This window comes from Bufo gargarizans, chromosome 2 (assembly GCF_014858855.1).
Source record: "Bufo gargarizans isolate SCDJY-AF-19 chromosome 2, ASM1485885v1, whole genome shotgun sequence".
Classification (NCBI taxonomy): Eukaryota; Metazoa; Chordata; class Amphibia; order Anura; family Bufonidae; genus Bufo; species Bufo gargarizans.
In genome coordinates this window covers 218711182-218733984 of record NC_058081.1, presented here as the reverse complement: position 1 = coordinate 218733984, position 22803 = coordinate 218711182, and the positions used below count along the sequence as shown (strand labels likewise).

The 22803-nt window shown below is 45.4% G+C and overlaps 1 protein-coding gene across 1 annotated transcript; it reads left to right on the top strand.

Moving 5' to 3' along the window:
• Positions 1-7328: 7328 nt before the first annotated feature.
• LOC122925787 (galectin-9-like) lies at positions 7329-22598 on the top strand. The gene is made up of 4 exons (XM_044277140.1): positions 7329-7455; positions 16781-16869; positions 17468-17663; positions 22464-22598. Exons 1-4 carry the CDS (start codon positions 7426-7428, stop codon positions 22596-22598), a joined length of 450 nt encoding a protein of 149 aa, XP_044133075.1. The 5' UTR covers positions 7329-7425.
• The last annotated feature ends 205 nt before the right edge of the window (positions 22599-22803 follow it).

Below are 22803 nucleotides of genomic sequence, written 5' to 3'. Positions count from 1 at the left end.
TGCTTATGCAGTGTCCCAGGGGGTCAGTAGTGTATGCTGGGCTTTGTAGTGCAGATTAACCCACTAACCTGGGATCCACTGTCGTCTTCAATCAGGGCAAATACTGGAACAGGCAGGTATTTAATGTTCGTGACGCCAGTGTCAATTAAACGGTGACACGCCGTATATAGTAATGTAAAAGAATGAAGCAACCACAGGATAGCCAACCAAAACTGGAACTTTACTGAATGTCAGTGATAATCATACATGGACGCAGTTGGAAGCGCAGTTCCATGGAAGACAGTTGGTTTCTATTTGAATACAGTTGGTTCTTAGACGTACAGACTGGCCGGTTATAGCAATGTTCTTTACAGAGTGTTAATTACAGGAGATGCAGTACAGGCGGCTTGCACACTATTCCTGACTGGTCCTGAAACATGTGACTTATTCTCCAAGGTCTAATGCCCTATCTCTGGCGTATCCTTGAAGCTGTCCTTATCTAGTACCTCCTCTGTTATCTTGAGTACCTCTTGCTTTATCAGATTGGCCTCTGTTGTATTCTGTGTCCCGGCTGGTTGCTTATGATGTTTCCGCTAAAACGGATGATGACTCAGGAGGGGAACCTTTTCCTTGGATCCGGAACCCGGTTACAGGGCTTACTACCCTCTCCTAGTCGGCAGGCTTCAGGCCTGCTCTACTCTCACAGGCCCATAGCCTGGCCTTGACTCAGACACAGGATCATCTCTGACTCCTTTTCCCACTGTCTGCCTGCTTACTACTTCCTGACTGGGCCTTATATAAACTAGGGTTCCCTAGCTCCCTCTAGTGACTCAGAGCTGGAATGACACCCTAGCCGGCCTGCACATGCACATTTCACAGTAACAGGAAGTACATAGCATTACATTAACAAGATATTTTATACCAACCTCCCCATAAATACAGGGGGAACGACAGTACCCAAGTGACCCTTCTGTAGTGACGGGGTATTACTCTCCCGTACACTACACTTATCTGCACAAAACCCACTTGGGACGTCAACGGAGTTTAGATGACTTCAACCTTCTTTGATGTTACAGCATCTTGCACGATGGCAGTAGCTCACCTGACTGAAACCCACTTGTGATGTCATAGCAGCTCACCTGACTGAAACCCACTTGTGATGCCATAGCAGCTCACCTGACTGAAACCCACTTGTGATGTCATAGCAGCTCACCTGACTGAAACCCACTTGTGATGTCATAACAGCTCACCTGACTGAAATCCACTTGTGATGTCACAGCAGCTCACCTGACTGAAACCCACTTGTGATGTGATAGCAGCTCACCTGACTGAAACCCACTTGTGATGTCACAGTAGCTCACCTGACTGAAACCCACTTGTGATGTCATAGAGCTCACCTGACTAAAACCCACTTGTGATGTGATAGCAGCTCACCTGACTATAAACCCACTTGTGATGTCATAGCAGCTCACCTGACTGAAATCCACTTGTGATGTCATAGCAGCTCACCTGACTGAAACCCACTTGTGATGTCATAGTAGCTCACCTGACTGAAATCCACTTGTGTGATGTCATAGTAGCTCACCTGCCTAGAAACCCACTTGTGATGTCATAGCAGCTCACCTGACTATAAACCCACTTGTGATGTCATAGCAGCTCACCTGACTATAAACCCACATGTGATGTCATAGCAGCTCACCTGACTGAAACCCACTTGTGATGTCATAGCAGCTCATCTGACTGAAATCCACATGTGATGTCATAGCAGCTCACCTGACTATAAACCCACTTGTGATGTCATAGCAGCTCACCTGACTATAAACCCACTTGTGATGTCATAGCAGCTTACCTGACTATAAACCCACTTGTGATGTCATAGCAGCTCACCTGACTAGAAACCCACTTGTGATGTCATAGCAGTTCACCTGACTAGAAACCCACTTGTGATGTCATAGCAGCTCACCTCACTAGAAACCCACTTGTGATGTCATAGCAGCTCACCTGACTAGAAACCCACTTGTGATGTCATAGTAGGTAAATGGCTGAGATCTATTTCTAAAAGAGAAATAGAGGGGGCACTCTAGGGTGGCCAGACATCCGGTTTTAGGCCAGACAGTCCGTTTTTTTGACTCTTGGCACAAGACCCGGACGAACAGCCAGAAGTCCTCCTTTTCTGTGGTTATCGGCGGGTACGGGCACTTTAAGTATCCCCAACCAATAGTCAGGCCTGTCACATCCGGATCACACACTCACACAGCGCACTGACGTCACACGTCCGGCAGCGCTGCCTGCATCACGCCAGTCAATTCTGGTTTGTGCAGGCGTGGGAACAAGTCGGGAACAGACTCTGAGGAGTGCTGCGTGGACTGAGGTACTCGTACTGGTCATCTGTGAAGGGGGACTGCTAAAAGGCGTTAATAAATACTGTGAAAGAGGCAATACTAAAGGGGGGACATAATTCTTCTGTGTCATACATTGGTAATGGCAGACCAGGCTCACTCCTTCTTGGGTTTATTGGGCTAATTCCCTGCTGTCAATCCAACAGGGTTATAACGGAACATAACGGAATCCATAAGACGGAAGGGCGGATCTGTTTTGCTGCCCATAGACTTTAAAAGGCATTCCGTTTGCTCTCCGTCCTAACAGAAGTCTATGGGAATCAAAACGGATCCGTCTGGGTCCCGTTATCCTGTCGACAGGACGTTGTTTTCAGTCTTGCATACCGGGACCCAGACGGATCCGTTATGTTTTCCCATAGACTTCTATTAGGAAGTAGAGCAAACGGAATGCCTTTTAAAGACGTTCATTTTGCATTCCATCCTATGGATTCCGTTATATTCCGTTATAACCCTGCTATAACGGAAAGCCATAATGGAATCCCTAACGCTAGTGTGAACCCACCCTTAGGCCTCCTGCACACGACCGTTTTTTCCCCCCATTTACTGGCTGTTTTTTGCGTTCCGTATACGGAACCATTCATTTCAATGGTTCCGCAAAAAAAAGGAATGTACTCCGTATGCATTCCTTTTCCGTATTTCCATTTTTTCCGTTCCGTTTAAAGATAGAACATGTCCTATTATTGCCCACAAATCACGTTCCGTGGCTCCATTCAAGTCAATGGGTCCGCAAAAAAAGGAACACATACGGAAATGCAACCGTATGTCTTCCGTTTCCGTTCTGTTTTTTGCGGAACCATCTATTGAAAATGTTATGCCCAGCCCAATTTTATCTATGTAATTACTGTATACTGTATATGCCATACGGAAAAACGGAACAGAAACGGAAACACAACGGAAACAAAAAACGGAACAACGGATCCGTGAAAAACGGACCGCAAAACACTGAAAAAGCCATACGGTCGTGTGCAGGAGGCCTTAGGTGGAGTGTCTGCACTGATAAAGCGCCCATTACGGCTGACTAGCAGCTCATTCTGCTAGTCAGTGCCTAGGTGGTCATATAAATGGTCATATAAATGCAGGAGGATCTGCTGCTGACAGGTGTCAGGTAACGCAGCTACAGGTGAAACTCGAAAAATTTGAATATCGTGCAAAGTTCATTTATTTAATTAATCCTATTTAAAAGGTGAAACTAACCTATGAGATAGACTCATTACAGGCAAAGCGAGATATTTCAAGCCCTTATTTGGTATAATTTGGATGATTATGGCTTACAGCTTATGAAACCCCAAACTCACAATCTCAGGTCCCCTTTGCTCAGGGGGTATGGATTAATTAGCTGACTAGAGGGTGACACTTTGAGCCTAGAATATTGAACCTTTTCACAAAATTCCAATTTTAAGCTGCATTAATGCAATTCCTTTTCATTTGCATTACTGAAATAAATGGACTTTTGCACGATATTCAAATTTTTCGAGTTTCACCTGTACTTGTGTCTGGGGATGTCAGTCATGATGCGGTTTCACTTCCACGACTTTCTTTTTCCCTCCCATTACAAAAAAATTGAAATCACACATGACAGACAGTGCAGTGTCCACTGACTGCCACAGAGTGCAAGCTCCTCTGGTCAGGGTTGTCTATGGCCTGGTCTGACTGTAGAATCCTTGTAATATACATGCCAACACAGGTGCCCGCATGACCCAGTCCAGCCACAGCTGCCCCTATAATATACATGCCAGCCATAGGGTCCTGCTTGACATCCAGGTGCCTTACCTTCTTTAGGCAAGTGACGTGCCCAGAAAAAGCCAGAGACAGCCAGGCCCAGCAGCAGCCAGCAGCCCTCAGCCGACCCTCGACTAAGCCAGACATCCATCAGAATCTGTAGGCAGCCCACTGAGCCCAGCCACAGCCAGCCAGAGCAAGCGGGCTTGCACTTGTCTGTCTTGCTTGCCAGTTTGCCACTGTCTGCGACTGCCAGCCACTTCCAAGTTCCATCCAACTTTCCAAGTTGATTCAGTGGCTTTTTCAATTTATCCAAACTAGCCAGCCCTTTGTGCCCAGCCCACCCAGACCCAGCCCAGGTCCTGTCTAGTTACTACTAGTTACCACCCTATACCATTCTCGCCTTCGTATCTTCTGTAATTTATTATATATCAGCTGGTATAAGTTATTTATTATACATCTGTTATAATATTCTTCTGTCCCCAATACGATGTCCTCCTTTTCGGGGTGTGGTGTCCTCCTTTTTTTCAGCGTGCAGAGTGAAAGATAAGGGTAGTAGCACCTTACCACATGGCGTTGTGCATCCTAGGCAAAACACTAGATAAAGGCAGATGTCCTCCCACCCTGCTGGGCTTGTGTGCCGGACAAGCCTCTCAGGACGCCGGAACAGCCATGTAGAACCAACCTTGCTTGAGGAGCAGGAAACAAAAGGCGCGCTGAACTAAGGGATTTTGTCAAAAATAGTTATTTATAGTTAAGGGTTCTCCATTGTTAAGGGGATCTCCAAGATTTAACAATTGATGATGATAATTGATGATAGTAGGGATCAGAGGTGTAGCTAGGGGTTTGGCACAGGTTGACCAAACACAAGTGAATGGGTGCCCAACCCAATGGGCCTCAAATGTTTGTTTACAATTGCAGAGGCACCTCCTAAAGCTGGGTTTCCACATTCAGTTTTTTTCCAGGAATTTTGCTGATGATTTTTAAGCCCAAACCAAGTGTGGATCATAAAGGGAGAGAAAGTCCTATATATTGGACAGGTGCCACTACTCTTTTATTCAGTGCACTGATGGTTTTGATTTAAAAAATGTCAACAAAATAAGTGAATATTGAAAAATTATCTCCTCCCCCCCAACCCTACCCCAACATCAAACAATACTACCCGGCTGTGGGGTATGCTGTCCCTTCAGTTCTTCCTATAGGCTGCTGGAGACCGTAAATATAGTCCAGCAACTTGGTACAGAGGCCTGCAGTGAGATACAGACAGCGTTATAGACAGATGTAATTGGACGGGGTGTTGTAACTTCTGCTGATCTTCATTTTGGATGTTGCAGCCAGTCCACCATGTAAATCAGGAATCAAGCAAGCATTACCTGTATAGCCTCTCGTGCAATTTGATAAGCTGATGTAACATTCTAGCTATATCTTAACTTTCGATTCCACTTCATGAAACCACTTTTCCTCCTTCAGCTGGCCATATCAGATGAATTACTGGCAAACCCAACGATTTTGGTGGGACAGGCTGACCGTCTAATTTGCCCGCGGACTTCCTCACTCTCCCCTGACTGTAGATGTCAGGTGGGAAAAGGATCAGGCAGCTGGATTTCGACATGTCCAATTTATATGTTCTGGTTAGTGGGGGTCTTACTCCCGGCGCCCCTGCCAATCAACTGTTTGAAGAGGCCCCCGTGAGGGCTGCAGCCTCATTCTAGGTCAGTGATGTCACGTTCATGGGTCACGTGGCCTACTTGAAGTTTAGCCCCATTCAAGTGAATCGGTCTGGGCTGCAATACCAAACACAGCAGATATCCAATGTACGGCGTTGTGCTTGGTGTCCAATGAGGAGGCCACAGCACTCACCAAAGTGCAGGAGTTTCTTCAAACAGCTGATCGGAGGGGGTGTGGGGTGTCCAACCGCCGCCAATCAGATATTGATGACCTACCCTGAGAATAGGTCATCAATATAGGAGTCCTGGAAAACCCATTAAATTCAGAGAGGTTACCTGGAAGCAGGAAGTCCACATGGACTACAGGGAAAAGATGCAGTAGATGTGCTTCTTTTCTATGGATATAGGTGTCTGCCAAGGAAAGAGAATCATCTTGACACTTCCAAAAGGTGGGAAAGAAGTCCAGAGAGTCAGAGTTTGCAGTAAACCAGTATGCTTCTTTACTGGAGGAACTCAAGTGCAAAACAATACAAGTAAGGCAGACAACTAGGGGCTCTGACTGCTCTCCTTATATGCAGTTTCTAGCTGAACTAGAACGTTCTAGAGGGAGGGGTGAAGTGGAGAAATACAGCCCAAACAGATACAATGTTGCAATTTATGTCTGTCATAGACTGGTATAGAGTTTCAATAAATGTCTGAAAATGAATAACCAGTTTTCCAGACATAAACAAGTCTTCATACATAAACAACAAAGCTAAACCAGACAGTTAGAAGGTCAGTGTGTCTGTTTTTTCCCTCTGAATGGAAAAGGCTCCGCTCAGAATGCATCAGTTTGCCCTTCGTTCAGTCACCATTCCGCTCTGGAGGCGGACACCAAAACACTGCCTGACGAAGCGGACCCAAACGGATCCATCCTGGCACACAATGTAGGTCAATGGGGACGGATCCATTTTCTCTGACACAATCTGGCACAATAGAAAACTGATCCGTCCCCCATTGAGTTTCAATGGTGTTCAAGACGGATCCGTCATGGCTATAGAAGACATAATACAACTGGATCCGTTCATGACGGATGCATGCGGTTGTATTATTGTAACGGAAGCGTTTTTGCAGATCCATGACGGATCTGCAAAAACCGCTAGTGTGAAAGTAGCCTTAGTTGGCTCTGCATTAACCCTTTCCACAGCTTTAGTGTGATAACAGTGCAAATGAACAGGATATATTACAATAAACACAAATGCACACAACAGTGCAAGTTAACCCTTCAAAGTACAATAAAGTAGGGAGTTGATGGCTTTGCATAGTAGTAATAAGGGCAAATGTCCATAAATGTCTATAGTCCAAAGTACCCTTGCAGAGCGACCCTTTCAGTCAACGGACTGATGCAGGTCTGATGGTGTGAACTAAGCACCTTGAGCAGTGATAGGCCATCCTACGCTCGAAATACAGCGTACACATTTAAACACACACTCGATATATGATATAGATCTTGTTTGAACAAGGCATACTGTATACAGTATATATGTGCTATGTCAGCTTTGACCTCTGTGCTAAACCATTCAGCTCTTCCTGTTTTCTCTTTCCACTAGCACAGTCCTTCTCTGCTTTTCCTCAGAAACGAAACTCACAGGATTATTCTCCTGCAAGATCAGACACGGCACATGGCCTCGTTCGCTCCCATCTACAATCCAGTAAGTAATGATCTGTTCATTCCATTCTAAATTTTCCATTCCTAAAACAATAATCCAGGTTTCTTTACGTCTTTGAGACGATGGCGCGTATGTGAAGAACATATTGTTCGCGATACTGTTATAGAGGTCAATCACTCCAGTAAGATAAAATGATTTTGTGTGAGTGTATGGTTTCCACCGTACGGAGGTATTCTACAAAGTGGAACATAGAGACTTTCTCAATTTTTTAAAGGGAAGCTGCAACCACCATCCTGGACTATTATCTGCAGTAATACGTGAGCAGTCCTGCAGAGAAGGAGTCCAGATCACTATTTTCTCAATGCTCCTGGTTCCTTGGCTTAAAGGCAATCTGTCACCCCGATTTTGGACCATTATCTACAATAATACATGAGTAGTCCTGCGTAGAAGGAGTCCAGATCACAATTTTTTATTTTCCTACAGCCCCCAGTTCCCACGCTGTCAGCGCTCAAAGCTGCACTGAAATACTTTGGAGGACATTTATCAAACTAGATACGTCATTTTTTTGTGTGCTAATTGCAACATATATTTTTTTTTTGCAACATTTAGAAGACCTCACTTTTCAGAGTTGTCTATATTTAAGGTAGAAAAGTGAGATGAGACAAGGATTATGGCTAGGGATGAGCAAACTTGTGTTTTAAGTTCAGCCTAAAAGGTTCGAGTTCAGGTTTTCTAAGAATTCCATCATGGATTCCGCTACCACGGACCATAACTTTTGGTCCGTGGTAGCGGAATCCATAACGGAATTCTTCGGTAAGCCGAACCTTGTACGCTGAACTTGAAAACAGACGTTCGCTCAACACTAATTATGGCACTTTTACTATATGCAACACTTGAAATGTCGCAGAATAGTCGCCTCCTACGTCAGGCAGCCCCATGGTGTATTTTTTAAGACTACGTCATACAACACAATGAAGTTACACCTAACACATAAAAACTGGGCACCTCTTCAAAATTTGGTGCAACCACACTATGCAGAACCAAACTTAGAAGTGACATGAAAATTATCTGAAATGATAAATGTCCCCCATAGTCCTCACTGCGGTTCTAACATAATGGAGAGGACCCCTGCGCGCATGCACGGCAGTCCTGACAATTTGTTTCAGAGCGGCTTCAAACGCTGACAGTGGGGAAACGGGGGTCAGTAGGAAAAAAAAAATAGCGATCTGGACTCTGTATCTGCAGTACTATTCATGTTGATAATCCAATAAGAGTCCACCTTTCATTTTCCAAAAGGATATAAGGAAGGGAAGGGGGTAAATATGAAAACATAGGGGGTCATTTATTAGGCGTATTTCTGGCACAGGTTGCGGCGCAAAGGCGTAGAAAATGGTCTAAATGTAAGACAGCTCGGGAACTATCTTACATTTAGAAGTGGCGGTGGGTCTGCTAAAGTTAGGTAGAGATCCAGAGCAGGCAGGAGTCTTAACGCCATGAAGGTTCAAGTTTTTTTTTGTTTTTAGGGCTGATTGTCACATGCCCTATTGTTGTTTTGCCTTCCTGGATCAATCCGAGAAACTATGGGGCACAAAGTCTTAATAAGGCCTTACTAAGGCCCTGCGCTGGCTGTGGATCCACCGCAGTTATGTAGAGGCGCTGGTCTGTACCTAACTTCGGCGGATCCACTGCCAAGTCTAGATTTAATACAAGAAAATGTATTTTGTTCAAAATATTTTTATTTGAGACACGATACATCGTACATAAAAACGGACAACCATCATTAAAACATATACAAACATGTCCTGCACATAGAAGAACAATAGAAACCTTCCATGACCAAAGCATTTTGTCTGAATGTTACACATATATCGTAATCCGGCGAGGGCCTTCCGCGGGTTATGTACCTTTAAGCCTAATAAGGCTGGGTTCAAACGGGGCGAGATTTCCGCGCGGGTGCAATGCGTGAGGAGAACCCGGATGCATTCACTTCTATGGGGCTCTGCAGATGAGCGGTGATTTTCACGCATCACTTGTGCGTTGCGTGAAAATCGCAGCATGCTCTATATTGTGCGTTTTTCGTGCAACGCAGGCCCCATAGAAGTGAATGGGGCTGCGGGAAAATCGCAAGCAAGTGCGGATGCGGTGCGATTTTCACGCATGGTTGCTAAGATGGAAGTCTATTCACTGTATTATTTTCCCTTATAACATGGGAATAATAATAGCATTCTTAAAGGGGTTGTCTCATTTCAATGATCACTGTTTAATCTGCTAATGATATAACAGTGATCATTTTTGTAAATATAATGTATTAGCCAATTCCCTTCCTTTTTGATAAAATCCTTCCCCTCCTACCTCTGTGTTGTCATGTGTCTCCCCTAGATACGGCCACCTCTCCCTGCTGAATGCAGGCGCCGCGCCTGCGCAGAGTAACCACATCGATCCAGTGGCTGGCCTCTCCTCTCTTTCATGAACGCGCACGGCCGGCCGTTCATTTCCTTCTGCTGCTTCTGACACAGGACCGCGCATGCTCTGTTTACACTGCAGACTTGGGAGAGAGGGCGGAGGGGCTGCTCTGCCGGGTACTGAAGGATTGTGCTCAGCGTCCTCCAGCTCTGTCCCTGATCAGACCTCACTATGTGTTCTGTCCCTCTGTCCCTGAGCAGACCTGCTATGTGTTCTGTCCCTTTGTCACTGTCCCCTTATCACATAACAGCTGGCCCCACTGCTTCTCTGATAAGGTGGCCCCTGCTTTGCGCTTCCTGACATTAGCATTGGCTGATGTCCAACTGCCCCACACAAGCTGCTAGTTGTATGAAATAGTAATGTGGCCCCAAGAGAAGTCAACAGGGCCACACTGCACCTCCACATGCCTCTGCTTTCATTGTGACATGTTCTAGGGGAGAATACTGCTGGATAGAAGTGTCCTATATTTGCACAATATGGCAGCACTTCTGTATCATAGTGCCATATAATGGCACCATATGGCAGCACACAGAGAACAGAACTTCAATAGAAGTCTATGGGGCTATACACTACCTCTGCATGCATCTAATTAAATTATGGACTGTTCTAAGAGAGAATACTTCTGAATTATGGCGCAATATAAAACCATATGGCGGCACAAAGAGTACTTGAGACTTTACCAAGCAAGAATTTCCCATCCCCCATTCTGCTTTCTCTACATGGATAAATGCCCCGCCATCTCTCTGTTAAAAATGCCCCGCCATCTCTCTGTTAAAAATGCCCCGCCATCTCTCTGTTAAAAATGCCCCGCCATCTCTCTGGTAAAAATGCCCCGCCATCTCTCTGGTAAAAATGCCCCGTCATCTCTCTGTTATGTTCCAATAGTCTATGGGGCTATACACTACCTCTGCATGCTTCTAATTGCATTATGGACTGTTCTAGGAGAGAATACTTCTGAATTATGGTGCAATATAAAACCATATGGCGGCACAAAGAGTGTACTTGAGACTTTACAAAGCAAGAATTTCCCATTCCCCCTTCTGCTTTCTCTACACAGATAAATTCCCCGCCATCTCTCCATTAGGGATCATCTACATGAATGTGTGACGGCCGTTCCATGCATTGGGGACCGCAATTTGTGTTACCCTATGCGCGGGCAACATCCGTGCAGCTGCCGCAGATGGATCCCAGACCCATTCACTTGAATGGATCCGTGATCCATCCGTTCTGCAAAAAAGTAGTGCAAGCACTACTTTTTTGCAATGCGTAGGCACGGCCAGAAACCCCACAGAAGCACTCTGAGGAGCTTCCGTGGGGTTTCGCTCAGTGCACCGCATCTCTCGGATTGTGGACCCATTGAAGTGAATGGGTCCGTGATGCGGGGCGCACAGACAACAGATGTAGCTGAGCTCTATATAAAGAGGTTCAGGGAAGATAGGTGTAGCAGAGCTGATTCCCCAGCAGGGGGAGGGGCCTCACAGACACTGCAGGCTGCCAGACTGATGAGTCATACTTTTCACATGAACGAGCACACAGGACTCAGCTCTCAGTGTGATGTCATAAGGAGGTGTGGCCAGCCTTCACTCTAGCTGCCTAAGCCCGCCCAGCCTTATCTGCAGAAAACCAGGAAGTTACCAGCAGAGTGACTGCAGGGAAGGCTGAATGAGCGAAATGATAATACAGAATGCTTAGTAGAAGGTCAATTGAGGGTTAAAAATAAAATAAAAATTAACTCACCTTCTTCTCTTGATCGCGTAGTTGCCGATCTCTTCTTACTTCTTTAATCATGAGCTGCCAGCTAAAGGACCTGTGGTGACATCACATCACATGGTCCAATCACATGGTCCATCACCGCTGTTAAGGGCCATGTGATTGGACCATGTGATGAGCTCAGTGACGTCACCACAGGTCCTTTGACAGGTCCAGAAGAAAGAACAGGAGACCGTCAGCTACCGGGACGCATCCTGAGCCAAAAACGTGACGCCCGTGTGAACCCAGCCTAATGGTGTTATGTTAGTGTTGTTGTTTCAGCCTACCTAACGTGCCTTTCAACTGCTCAGTCAAATACCATTGGGTAAGGCCCATTTCACACGGGCGAGATTTCCGCGCGGGTGCGATGCGTGAGGTGAGCGCATTGCACCCGCACTGAATCCAGACCTATTTATTTCTATGGGGCTGTGCAGATGAGCGATGATTTTCACGCATCACTTGTGCGTTGCGTGAAAATCGCAGCATGCTCCTCTTTGTGCGTTTTCCACGCAACCCAGCCCCCATAGAAGTGAATAAGGCTGCGTGAAAATCGCAAGCATCCGCAAGCAAGTGTGGATGTGGTGCGATTTTCACGCATGGTTGCTAGGTGACGATCGGGATGGGGAACATGGTTATAAGGGAAAATAATAGCATTCTTAATACAGAATGCTTAGTACAATAGGGCTGGAGGGGTTAAAAAAAAAAAAAAAAATTTAACTTACCTTAATCCACTTGATCGCGCAGCTTCTCTTCTTTCTTCTTCTTTGCTGTGCACAGGAAAAGGACCTGTGGTGATGTCACTACGCTCATCACATGGTCAGTCACATGATCCATCACCATGGTATAGGATCATGTGATGGACCATGTGATGAGAGCAGTGATGTCCTCAAAGAAGAAGACAGAAGAGAAGCCGGGCTGCGCGAACAAGTGGATTAAGGTGAGAAATTATTTTTTATTATTTTTTTAACCCCTCCAGCCCTATTGTACTATGCATTCTGTATTAAAAATGCTATTATTTTCCCTTCCCTCTACACAACACCTAACCCAAACCCGAACTTCTGTGAAGAAGTTTCGGTTTGGGTACCAAACATGCCGATTTTTATCACGCGCGTGCAAAACACATCAAAATGTTTTGCACTTGCGCGGAAAAATCGCGCATTTTTCCCGCGACGCACCCGCATCTTATCCGGGCCAAAAACATGACGCCCGTGTGAAAGAGGCCTAAGAGTAAAGGGTCTCCTTATTGTTTCAATTTCCGAGCTAGAGAGGATTTGCGCTATGAAGCTGCGCCATTTTTTTTAAAGAACTTTCCTACACTTCCCTCCTTACGCATTTCTGCTTCTTTACGTTCCAGTGACAATAAATCTTTCAGGTTTTGCAAGATTGACCCTTTTGAGGGGATCATGGGCTGCAGCCAATTTTGCAAGAAGAGACACGGATGGCGTCCGTGCGCGTTCCGCAATTTGCGGAACGGCATGGACAGCCTTTAATATAACTGCCTATTCTTGTCCGCAAAGTGTGGACAAGAATAGGACATGTTATTTTTTTGGGCGGGGCCACGGAACAGAGCAACGGATTCGGACAGCACATGGAGTGCTGTCCTTATCTTTTGTGGCCCCATTAAAGTGAATGGGTCCGCACCCAAGCCGCCAAAACTGCGGCTCGGATGCGGACAAAAACAACGGCCGTGTGCATGAGGCCTTAGGGGAATATTAAGGATCCAGATTTCTTTGACTATTTGTGCTACTTGACCCCATAGAGAATAGGTCTGCGGGCAGGCCCAAAGACCATGATACAGATCTATGTGTGGTGTGAGACATTTTGGGCAACTTGTTAGGCTTCTTTCACACGGGCGCCATGTTTTTTGCCCGGATAAGATGCGGGTGCGTTGCGGGAAAAAGCTCTATTGTTCCGCGCGAGCGCAAAACATTGTAATGCGTTTTGCACGCGCGTGAGAAAAATCGGCATGTTTGGTACCCAAACCCGAACTTCTTCACAGAAGTTCGGGTTTGGGTTAGGTGCTGGGTAGAGTGTATTATTTTCCCTTATAACATGGTTATAGGGGGAACATAATAGCATTCTTGATACAGAATGCATAGTACAATAGGGCTGGAGGGGTTAAAAAAAATTAATAAAATTTAACTCACCTTAATCCACTTGATTGCGCAGCCCGGCTTCTCTTCTGTCTTCTTTCTTCAGGACCTGGGTAAAGGACCTGTGGTGACATCACTGTGCTCATCACATGGTCTGTCACATGATCTTTTTTTTACCATGGTGATGGATAATGTGACGGACCATGTGATGAGCGTAGTGACGTCATCAAAGGTCCTTTACCCAGGTTCTGAAGAAAGAAGACAAAAGAGAAGCCGGGCTGCGTGATCAAGTGGATTAAGGTAAGTTAAATTTATTTATTTATTTTTTAACCCCTCCAGCCCAATTGTACTATGCATTCTGTATTAAGAATGCTATTATTTTCCCTTATAACCATGTTATAAGGGAAAATAATAATGATCGGGTCTCCATCCCGATCATCTCCTAGCAACCGTGCGTGAAAATCGCACCGCATCCGCCCTTGCTTGCTGATGCTTGCGATTTTCACGCAGCCCCATTCACTTCTATGAGGCCTGCGTTGCGTGAAAAACGCACAAAATAGAGCTTGCTGCGATTTTCACGCAACGCACAAGTGATGCGTGAAAATCACGGCTCATGTGCACAGCCCCATAGAAATGAATGGGTCCGGATTCAGTGCGGGTGCAATGCGTTCACCTCACGCATTGCACCCGTGCTGAAAACTGGCCCGTGTGAAAGGCGCCTTAGTCTATTTGTTCTGCTAAAGGCTGGCGGGAAATTGAAAGCATGGATAGCAGTATGCATTATCCTAAAATGTGTGTCTCTCCAGGTTTCATTTAGTAAAGAAAATTTAGACAAGCACATTCATAGTCGCAGGTGCGCATCCATGCAGGAAGCAAAAAACGTATGGCTGCACAACATTACACATACAAACAATAAAACTAGGGAATAGGGATTATTCTAAATTAAATAGCGCAAAGAGCTTTTATTTTTTTCATTTATAGTAGGTATAATACCACTTTTATTCAGACTAATCCCTATTCCCCAGTTTTATTGTTTGTATGTGTAATGTTGTGCTGCCATAAGTTTTTTTGTTTGCTTCTAGATTTAAGACGTCTTCCTAGGTTCTTACATTTAGACCATTTTCTACGTCTTTGCGCCGCGATCTGTGCCAGTAATACGCATAATATAAGCGCATTTCTGTTTAATGAAGAACCCCCATGTTCTTATATTTAGCCCCTTCCTTATATCAACATTTCTGGCACTTCATGGTTCTGTTAGTGTGTACAGTTAGTTTTTCTTTCGATTTCCTTGAAAAAGTCAGGGCCCGCCCCTGCTTGTAGGTATTGTTAAAAGGAAGGTGACACTGCTAGGTAAAACCAGTTAACGACACGTCTCCTTTTTTTCTAATCTGTTGTTTAGTTTCTGATTGCAGATTTGTTTTAAATTCTATTTTCTGAACATGATTATGGGGGCGGCCATCTTGCCTGAGCTGTTCTTAACGGCATTTAGAGATATGCTTTACAGCAGCCACCATGGTCCATAGACACGATGGTCAGGAGGGGACCTCATTGACTTCTATGGGAGAGTTTTCTAGGCATGCTCTGTGACCTGTGCAGAGGTCAGGAGGGAGAAGATAAGCTGTGATATCACCTATTACAGTGATGGCTAACCTCCGGCAGCTGTGGTGAAACTACAACTCCCAGCATGCTCCATTCATTTCTATGGAGTTCTGAGAACAGCCAAGCAAGGGGACATCTTGGGAGTTGTAGTTTTACCACAGCTGGAAAGCCGGAGGTTAGCCATCACCGACCTGTGTTATCTATATAGAGGTGATATTGTCATTGTAATCCTACCTGTGATCATAAGTAGGTAACTGCAGTAGAGTGATCTGTACAGACCAAGAAGTGGCGCCTATTATTATTAGGCCTAGTGGCCAGTGCGAAAAAAAAGCTGATTTTTTTTTTCTCTTTATTTAATATAGATATTGACATGGAAAATTGAAAATAAAATCACCTAAAAATTAATTTAAAATATGTTTAACATAAAAACGTGATTTGAACAGTAATTTTCTGATGACACATTCCCTTTAAGGTGGGGTTTGCAATGTTAAGAGCGACTCCTTTAGTCAACAAGAAGCTGAAGAAAAAAACATCACAGCTGCTATATGTAGCTACAGAGTCAGACTAAACGCCACTCTCAGCATCCTTATTCACAATGTGCGCTTGTGTAGTCCTTCATTATTGTACAGCTTCCTCTGGATAGGTCATCAATATCAGATTGGTGGGGGGGTGACACCTGGCACCACCACCTATCAGCTGTTGTGCGCTACCGCAGTATCAGGGACTGACAGTGTACGGAGTGGAAGCAGAGGTCATTGCATTAGGCCTCATGCCCACAGCCGTTTTGCGGCCCACAAACAGCTGGTCATCAATATACGGACATCGGCCATGTGCACACCGTATCACTTAAATAGGTCCGCAATCCGGAATGAGTGGTGCAGAACAGAGGCACGGAACCCTTTTCTCTCCGTGCCCCCGCACCGCAAAAAAATTGAATATGTTCAATTTTTTTTTGTGGTGCGGACAGATCACGGACCAATTCAAGTTGAATGGGTCTGCATCCGTCTGCGTCAACCGCACGGATGGTACCTGTGCATTGGGGACCACAAATTGCAGTCCTCAATGCATAGAACGGCCGACACGTTCGTGTGCATGAGCCCTAATGTGTAGTTCCTGGATATAATGAAGCTCATCTCCCATTCACTTGACTTCATGCAGTACCCCAGCATGACCACTACATGGTGTATGGAGCTGACTTCTTCCAGCTTCATACACATTATAGCTTCTGCCACCATGGCAGCCCAAAATAGCTGATTGGCAAGGTGGGGGGTGGGAGTGCCAGGTGTTGGACCCCCACTGATCTGATATTGATGCCCTATCCAGAGGCATATACTATTTATCTAGCTTTCTAACTATCAAAGCCATGTGGCCCCATTCCCCCTTCTTGCACAGGGGCCCTAGGCTGCCAGTGTCTGTCGTGGTTCTGCTCATTCATGGCGCTTATTTTTCTCACATCTTTGCAGAGTGTCCCCTTCGAGAGTGCAATCCTCGGGGGGATTACAGAAGGCAAGAGGGTGACAATCCAAGGACAAGCCCACGGCTATGCCAAACAGTGAGTTATATGAAGAAACACAAAAGTAAATTATGAACTATGGACCTTTTCCAACCTACAGAAGAAGACCTACCCAAATGAAGAAGCAGCACTTCAAAAATCTTCGCAAGAAATTCAAGTGATTTATTAACACAATGGACAGCAACATTTCAGTCCCTCTACTGAACCATATTCAAGCCAAGTTTCCATAGAGACTGCAACATTGCTGTCCCTCTACTGAACCATATTCAAGCCAAGTTTCCATAGAGAGACGGCAACATTGCTGTCCTTTGGGTGAACAAATCACTTGAATTTTCTTGAGAAGATTTTTGGATTCTGTCTCGTCATTTGGAGACATTTGGCTGAAGGTTTTTGAGCCCAGCCTTCCGAGGCCTGCACCCTACTTTTATATTTGTTTTTGCTGTCCTGCTGCCTTTTTGATATAGCATTAGAAGAAGACAAGGCACTGTAATATTAGAATATCCTCACTGATAAACCTACACTGTATATGTGTGCTGTCTAGCTGACTTGTAAGGTACCGAGTTCCTCTGTCCTAGCGTGTCCTGATCACATGCATGTCAATGTAAATAAAGCAAAGTCAAATTTTGTATTTTTCTAGGTTTGCCATCAACTTCGTCTGCTACAACAATGATATTGCATTTCACTTTAACCCCCGATTTAACGAGGGAAATGTCATTGTATGCAACACAATGCAACATAAGAACTGGGGCTCCGAGGAGAGAAGGCATAATATGCCATTCCAGCGGAACACCTACTTTGACATAGCTATCCAGGTGCTGGGACATGCATTTCAGGTGGGTACTTGTAAGCGTCCAAGAAACCCCTTTGACTTACTGACAACTATCAGGAAAACAGAAAATAATGTTTGTTACAGTGTAGACACTCTGTAAGATAAACATTGCATAACACATCCCTCTGCTGCCGTAGATGCCAGGCTACTCTGATGTAGTGTCACACAGTTGCAGTTGTGTGGACTAGCCTAGATTTCCATCCTCGAAATGTAAACAAAAGTTTAGTGACATCAAGCAGAGATTTTTGACCCCTTGTGTTGTGCACTTGAACCGACTCCTTGTGTTGTGCACTTGAACTGACCACTTGTGTTGTGCACTTGAACCGACTCCTTGTGTTGTGCACTTGAACCGACTCCTTGTGTTGTGCACTTGAACCGACTCCTTGTGTTGTGCACTTGAACCGACTCCTTGTGTTGTGCACTTGAACCGACCCCTTGTGTTGTGCACTTGAACCAACTACTTGTGTTGTGTACTTGAACCAACAAATTTGTGTTGTGCACTTGAACCGACTCCTTGTGTTGTGCACTTGAACCGACTCCTTGTGTTGTGCACTTGAACTGACCACTTGTGTTCTGCACTTGAACTGTTGATGCACCAGTGAAGGCATATAACGGTTAATTCTTACTTGGTTTCAGGTCGCTTCGGAGACCACATACAGAAGTGAGTTTTTAAGATCTCTTTACATGGGGCAGTGCTGCATGGCGATCCTTCTTGCTGTGGCTCTGTGCCCGTGGGTTGGTGTGGCCTAGTGCCATGCTAGGCTTAGCCCTGACAGTAGGTGTATTCTTGGGCAGTTGGGTTGCACTGCCTGCAGGTGTGGTGTTGCAGCAGCAGTGGTAACCTGTAAGCAGCTGTGCTACTTTAGAGTAGGGACCCACTTTAAAGAGGTCTCCTTGATGTGGTGGGTAGGCTTACGCATTGTCTATGCATTTATATGCATCAAAAAGTATACAGGTACTTTATGTACAGTTTATAAATTATTCTGAGAAGCAATAGATCAATGCATAGCCTGTGGATATGCGATCCATACTTTTTTCTTTGTCAGAATATTGAAATGTTATGTGTTAACGTGCCCTTCGTTTGTAAGTACTGTGCCTAAAAATGTCACTGTTAGATTTTGCAGTGTATATGATGGTTCATGATGGCTGACATGGTCCCTGGTGATGAGTGCTGATGCAGGAGCATTGTTCTCTGTGTTAGGGTGGAGATGAAGTACTTAAAGGGATTGTCTAGCCTTGAATCTGAAAACCTCTGGGGTCCTCCCCTGTCCCCCTGAACATAAACCCCCCCACTCACGTGTCCATCGTCCCACTGCTGCTCCATTTTCCTGGCCACTTTCAGTCCTTGCAGGACCAGTAAGTGGCTTTGCCCTGTTCGGTGACTGTTGTGGCCAATCACAGTCCTCAGTAGTCACAGTGGCTTGAATGGCACATCACTGCTGTATTTACTGAGGCCTGTGATTGGCCACATCATTCACAGGACCAAGCTGATTCCTGGTCTTGCAGGGACTGGAAGAAGTAGGGACTGTGGACTACCCCTTTGAAGGTATATTGTCCGACCACCAAACCAAAATGAATTACCACCAGGAATGTGTGTAGAATAATATACAAAAAGCAGCTCGCCTCTTGAAAGCAGCTCAGTTTTAGTGCCATCAGTCCGTCCCTGCTCCTCTGGTTCCTGGAGGACCTGAATTGTGACACCTGCCACTGCCATCATGTGCTGCTCAGGGAGACATCACTGTTGAGGCCAGTGACTGGCAGCAGTGGTGCAAGTGACCAGACAGGACAGTTACACTCAACCGAGGAACAAAAGTAGCTGGGCCCCTCAGTGCTGGAACTGGGCTGCTTTCAAAAGGTTAGCGCCGTTTTTTTCTTTATCTTGCACACATTCCTGGCAGTGACTTATTTTGACTTGAGGATTTGACAACCCCTTTAGGAGGTGTTTGGTGCACCTTGTGGTCTTAAAGTATTGTAATGTACAGAGAGAGCAATTCGGTGCAAGAGGAGATGAGACAACTGGAGGAGACGAGTTGGGACCTGCAAGCATCCAGCGACCCTGAGAATCCTGAGTAGTTTCAGACCACTTCTAGCACCGTGACCCTACCGGACTGCTGCTGTTACTTTGCTCTGTGACCGATGAGAAGAAGGCTCTGTGCACTTCTAGTGGAAGGAGGGAAAGGCCCAACTCATTTCCACAGATCTTCTCTGGGTCTCCGCTGCAACACTTATCTAGTACAGTACTTGACTTGCACTTGACGGGTTTTCTGTACACTCTCAATAGACACAATCTGTTCCCCAAAGTGTGCCAAAATAGTTGAATATTTATACTCGGGCTCTACCTTATCATGTCTACACACATGAACAGAGAGCTCACCAGCCCACTGTGCCCCCAGTATAACAACATTTAAAGGCACATTACCTGCAAAATAATAGTGGACTAGCCACACATACTGGCATAATGCATAAGCTCAACGTGACTGACCTGTTTGCTTCATGGTGCATCAGACAATGCAAAGTGCACAACCACAAGGGGTCAGTTCCAGTGCACACTATTATGTTCAGCTCTAAGTACCTTCATATAATAAACTTGGCGTGCCAAATGAATCTGTGCCAGAACAGAGGGGGTCCAGCTTCTGTGATATCAAAATGATTAGGCATGCATGGCTACCTCACCACCAAAATTAAGGAAAGTGATGGAAAGGGAAACCTCCTGATTGTATGGTAGAGGTGTAGAGGACCCTGCTGTACTTCTGCATTTCTATTACCTATAAACCACTAAGACACCAGGAGCCAGTCTATCACTGAATAGACCAGCCCGGCCATAAATGACTGTGTGAGGCTTTACACAAGTTAATATCTAACCTTATCAGCGCATTGCAATTACACAGTAACCAAAGGGTGCTTTGATCGTTGATGATCGTTCGTAAGGACCATGATCGGCCGGCGATTATCTGCCGGTATAAGGGTGCCACTGATTACCCAATGAACGAGCAAAAGGTAACAGTCAAGGTAATAGGATTGTTGGTTTGGGCACCTAAATCATCGTTGCTGGCAGCAGATCGTGCCATCTAAACATGCTGTCGGCAAATAATGATTCTGTATAGGACGAGTGATGGCATTAGTGATCGCTCCTCCCCATACTGTGGAGGAGATCGTTAAATGTAAATGTAACAGTCTCCACTACGACATAGTGCCCTCTGCCAGAAACCTTATGCAGCGAGCCCCTGAGGAGTCCATGCAGAGGATGGGAGTGGTAGTGCCATTGTGTACTCCCTCAGGGCTCTGTGCGGTGGAAATGTGATATTGAAGATCAAGGCCAGAACTAAACATTACAAAGTATTTTATTAAGTGCAAAGTAGAATCTGAAATACAATCAGTAGCAGCAGACTTTAAGTGCAAATCTTCTCTGGTACCGGTAAGGATTAGTGATGAGCGGCAGGGGCAATATTCCAATTTGTGATATTTTGCAAATATTTTGTAGAATATTTGTCATATATTCTCAAATTCTCAAATTCGAGATTATATTCTTCATTGCGAAAATCGGCAATGTATTATTCGCGTAATGCGCGCGAAATACCGGCGTAGGATAGGCAACTTTTCTATTGGTTGCTAGGGATGTTGCTAAGCTGTGACAAAGCCTTTTCATTGGCCCACAAACTAGAAGAAGGGAGGGATGATCACCTGATGTGTACTGTGTTAAAAACGAATATTCGTCATTACGAAATCGCTATCTCCAAGTGCCGATATTCGCAATAAAAATTTGCTTTTCGAATATTCGCGCTCAACACTAGTAAGGATTATGGAGGCAGGTTGGATGGCTACGATTTAGCACTTATGTAGTACTGGCCTAGTAGCATTGGGTGTCTTTGCTGTATTCCCTCACCTTGCAGCAGTGTCTTTGATGCTGGTTGTAGAAGTTTAGTTTGCTGCCTAGCATCTCAAGACTTCCCTTTGAGTAAGGCTTGAGTAGTTCGCGCTGGAGAATCTGAGCAGGAGCCTTAACTAGTGCCTCCTGTCCACTTTGGACAGGAACTCCTTCCTCCTGGCAGGAAGCAGGACCAGCCCACTCCTACTAAGATAGGAAGAACAGGGTAGGGTGGCCATTCAGGACGGCCATAAAACCCCGCCCCCAGGTCCCACTACGCCACACTTCCGATCCGGTTAGGCCACGCCCCTCCAACTCCTCAGCTGACAGGGATTGAAAAATGAAGTTAAAAATCTACTTCTATGCACAGTGCTGCTGTCTGAGAGTAAGCTGTTCAAAAGGACATCCCTGTGTTCATCCAGGCCCTGCGTCAGACGGAGGACAGGAAGTCTGAAAGCCGGACTGTCCGCCTAAAACTGGACCTCTGGCCACCCTAGGGGCAGGCTGCCGTGGAGGTCACAGTTAAGGCATGGTCCGCTATGGAGGTCAGTGTTAAGGGCCAGATTGCTGTAAATGCCACTGCTAAGGGGGTGGACCCCTGTGGAGGTCATTGTCAAGGGGGTGGGTGCTGTGAAACTCACTGTTAAAGGGGCAGGCTGCTGTGGAGGTCCCATTTTAAGGAGACGGGGCACTGGGGGGGGGGTCAGTGTTAGAGGGGGGGGCAGTGGAGGTCACTGTTATAGTGGATACTGTCGATATCTTTTAACAACACACACAACATTAAATGAAATAGATTAAATATACCCAAGCGAAGCCGGGTCCTTCTGCTAGTCTTATTATAAATTCTAATAAAAATATTACGACTAATTATGCTAATAATAATATCAATTCTTCAAGTAGTGTTCCACCCTATTAGAGTCATATTCATTTTCTATTCAGGTCACTGTAAATGGGCAACACCTCCTGGAATATCGTCATCGTGTCTCCTATCAAACCATCCAGTCCCTTCAAGTCAATGGTGACCTCAATCTTAACTGTGTCACCTTTTATCCATCTGTAAGTACCTTGTGTTAAAGTACTGCCTTCATAAAGTCAGCTCAAACAATGTATTCTCTAAACGAGGGCTGAAGTTGGTAAGACCACAAAAAAAATTAGCCCCAAAATGTATCAGTGGGTTGTTAGAGATTGGAGACTCATTTTTTCCCTAAAAACACAAAATGGTTACAAGGGCCAATAGTCACCGTCTGCAGGTGGTACAGAAGTAAAGTTTGTGTTACTG

Excerpts from the sequence above, each read along its gene's own strand:
- LOC122925787 (XM_044277140.1), top strand. The coding sequence starts at position 7,426 with ATGGCCTCGTTCGCTCCCATCTACAATCCA. Across the intron at positions 16,870-17,467 it reads GCCCACGGCTATGCCAAACA|GTTTGCCATCAACTTCGTCT; the intron begins GTGAGTTATATG and ends GTATTTTTCTAG. Across the intron at positions 17,664-22,463 it reads TGCTGGGACATGCATTTCAG|GTCACTGTAAATGGGCAACA; the intron begins GTGGGTACTTGT and ends TTTTCTATTCAG.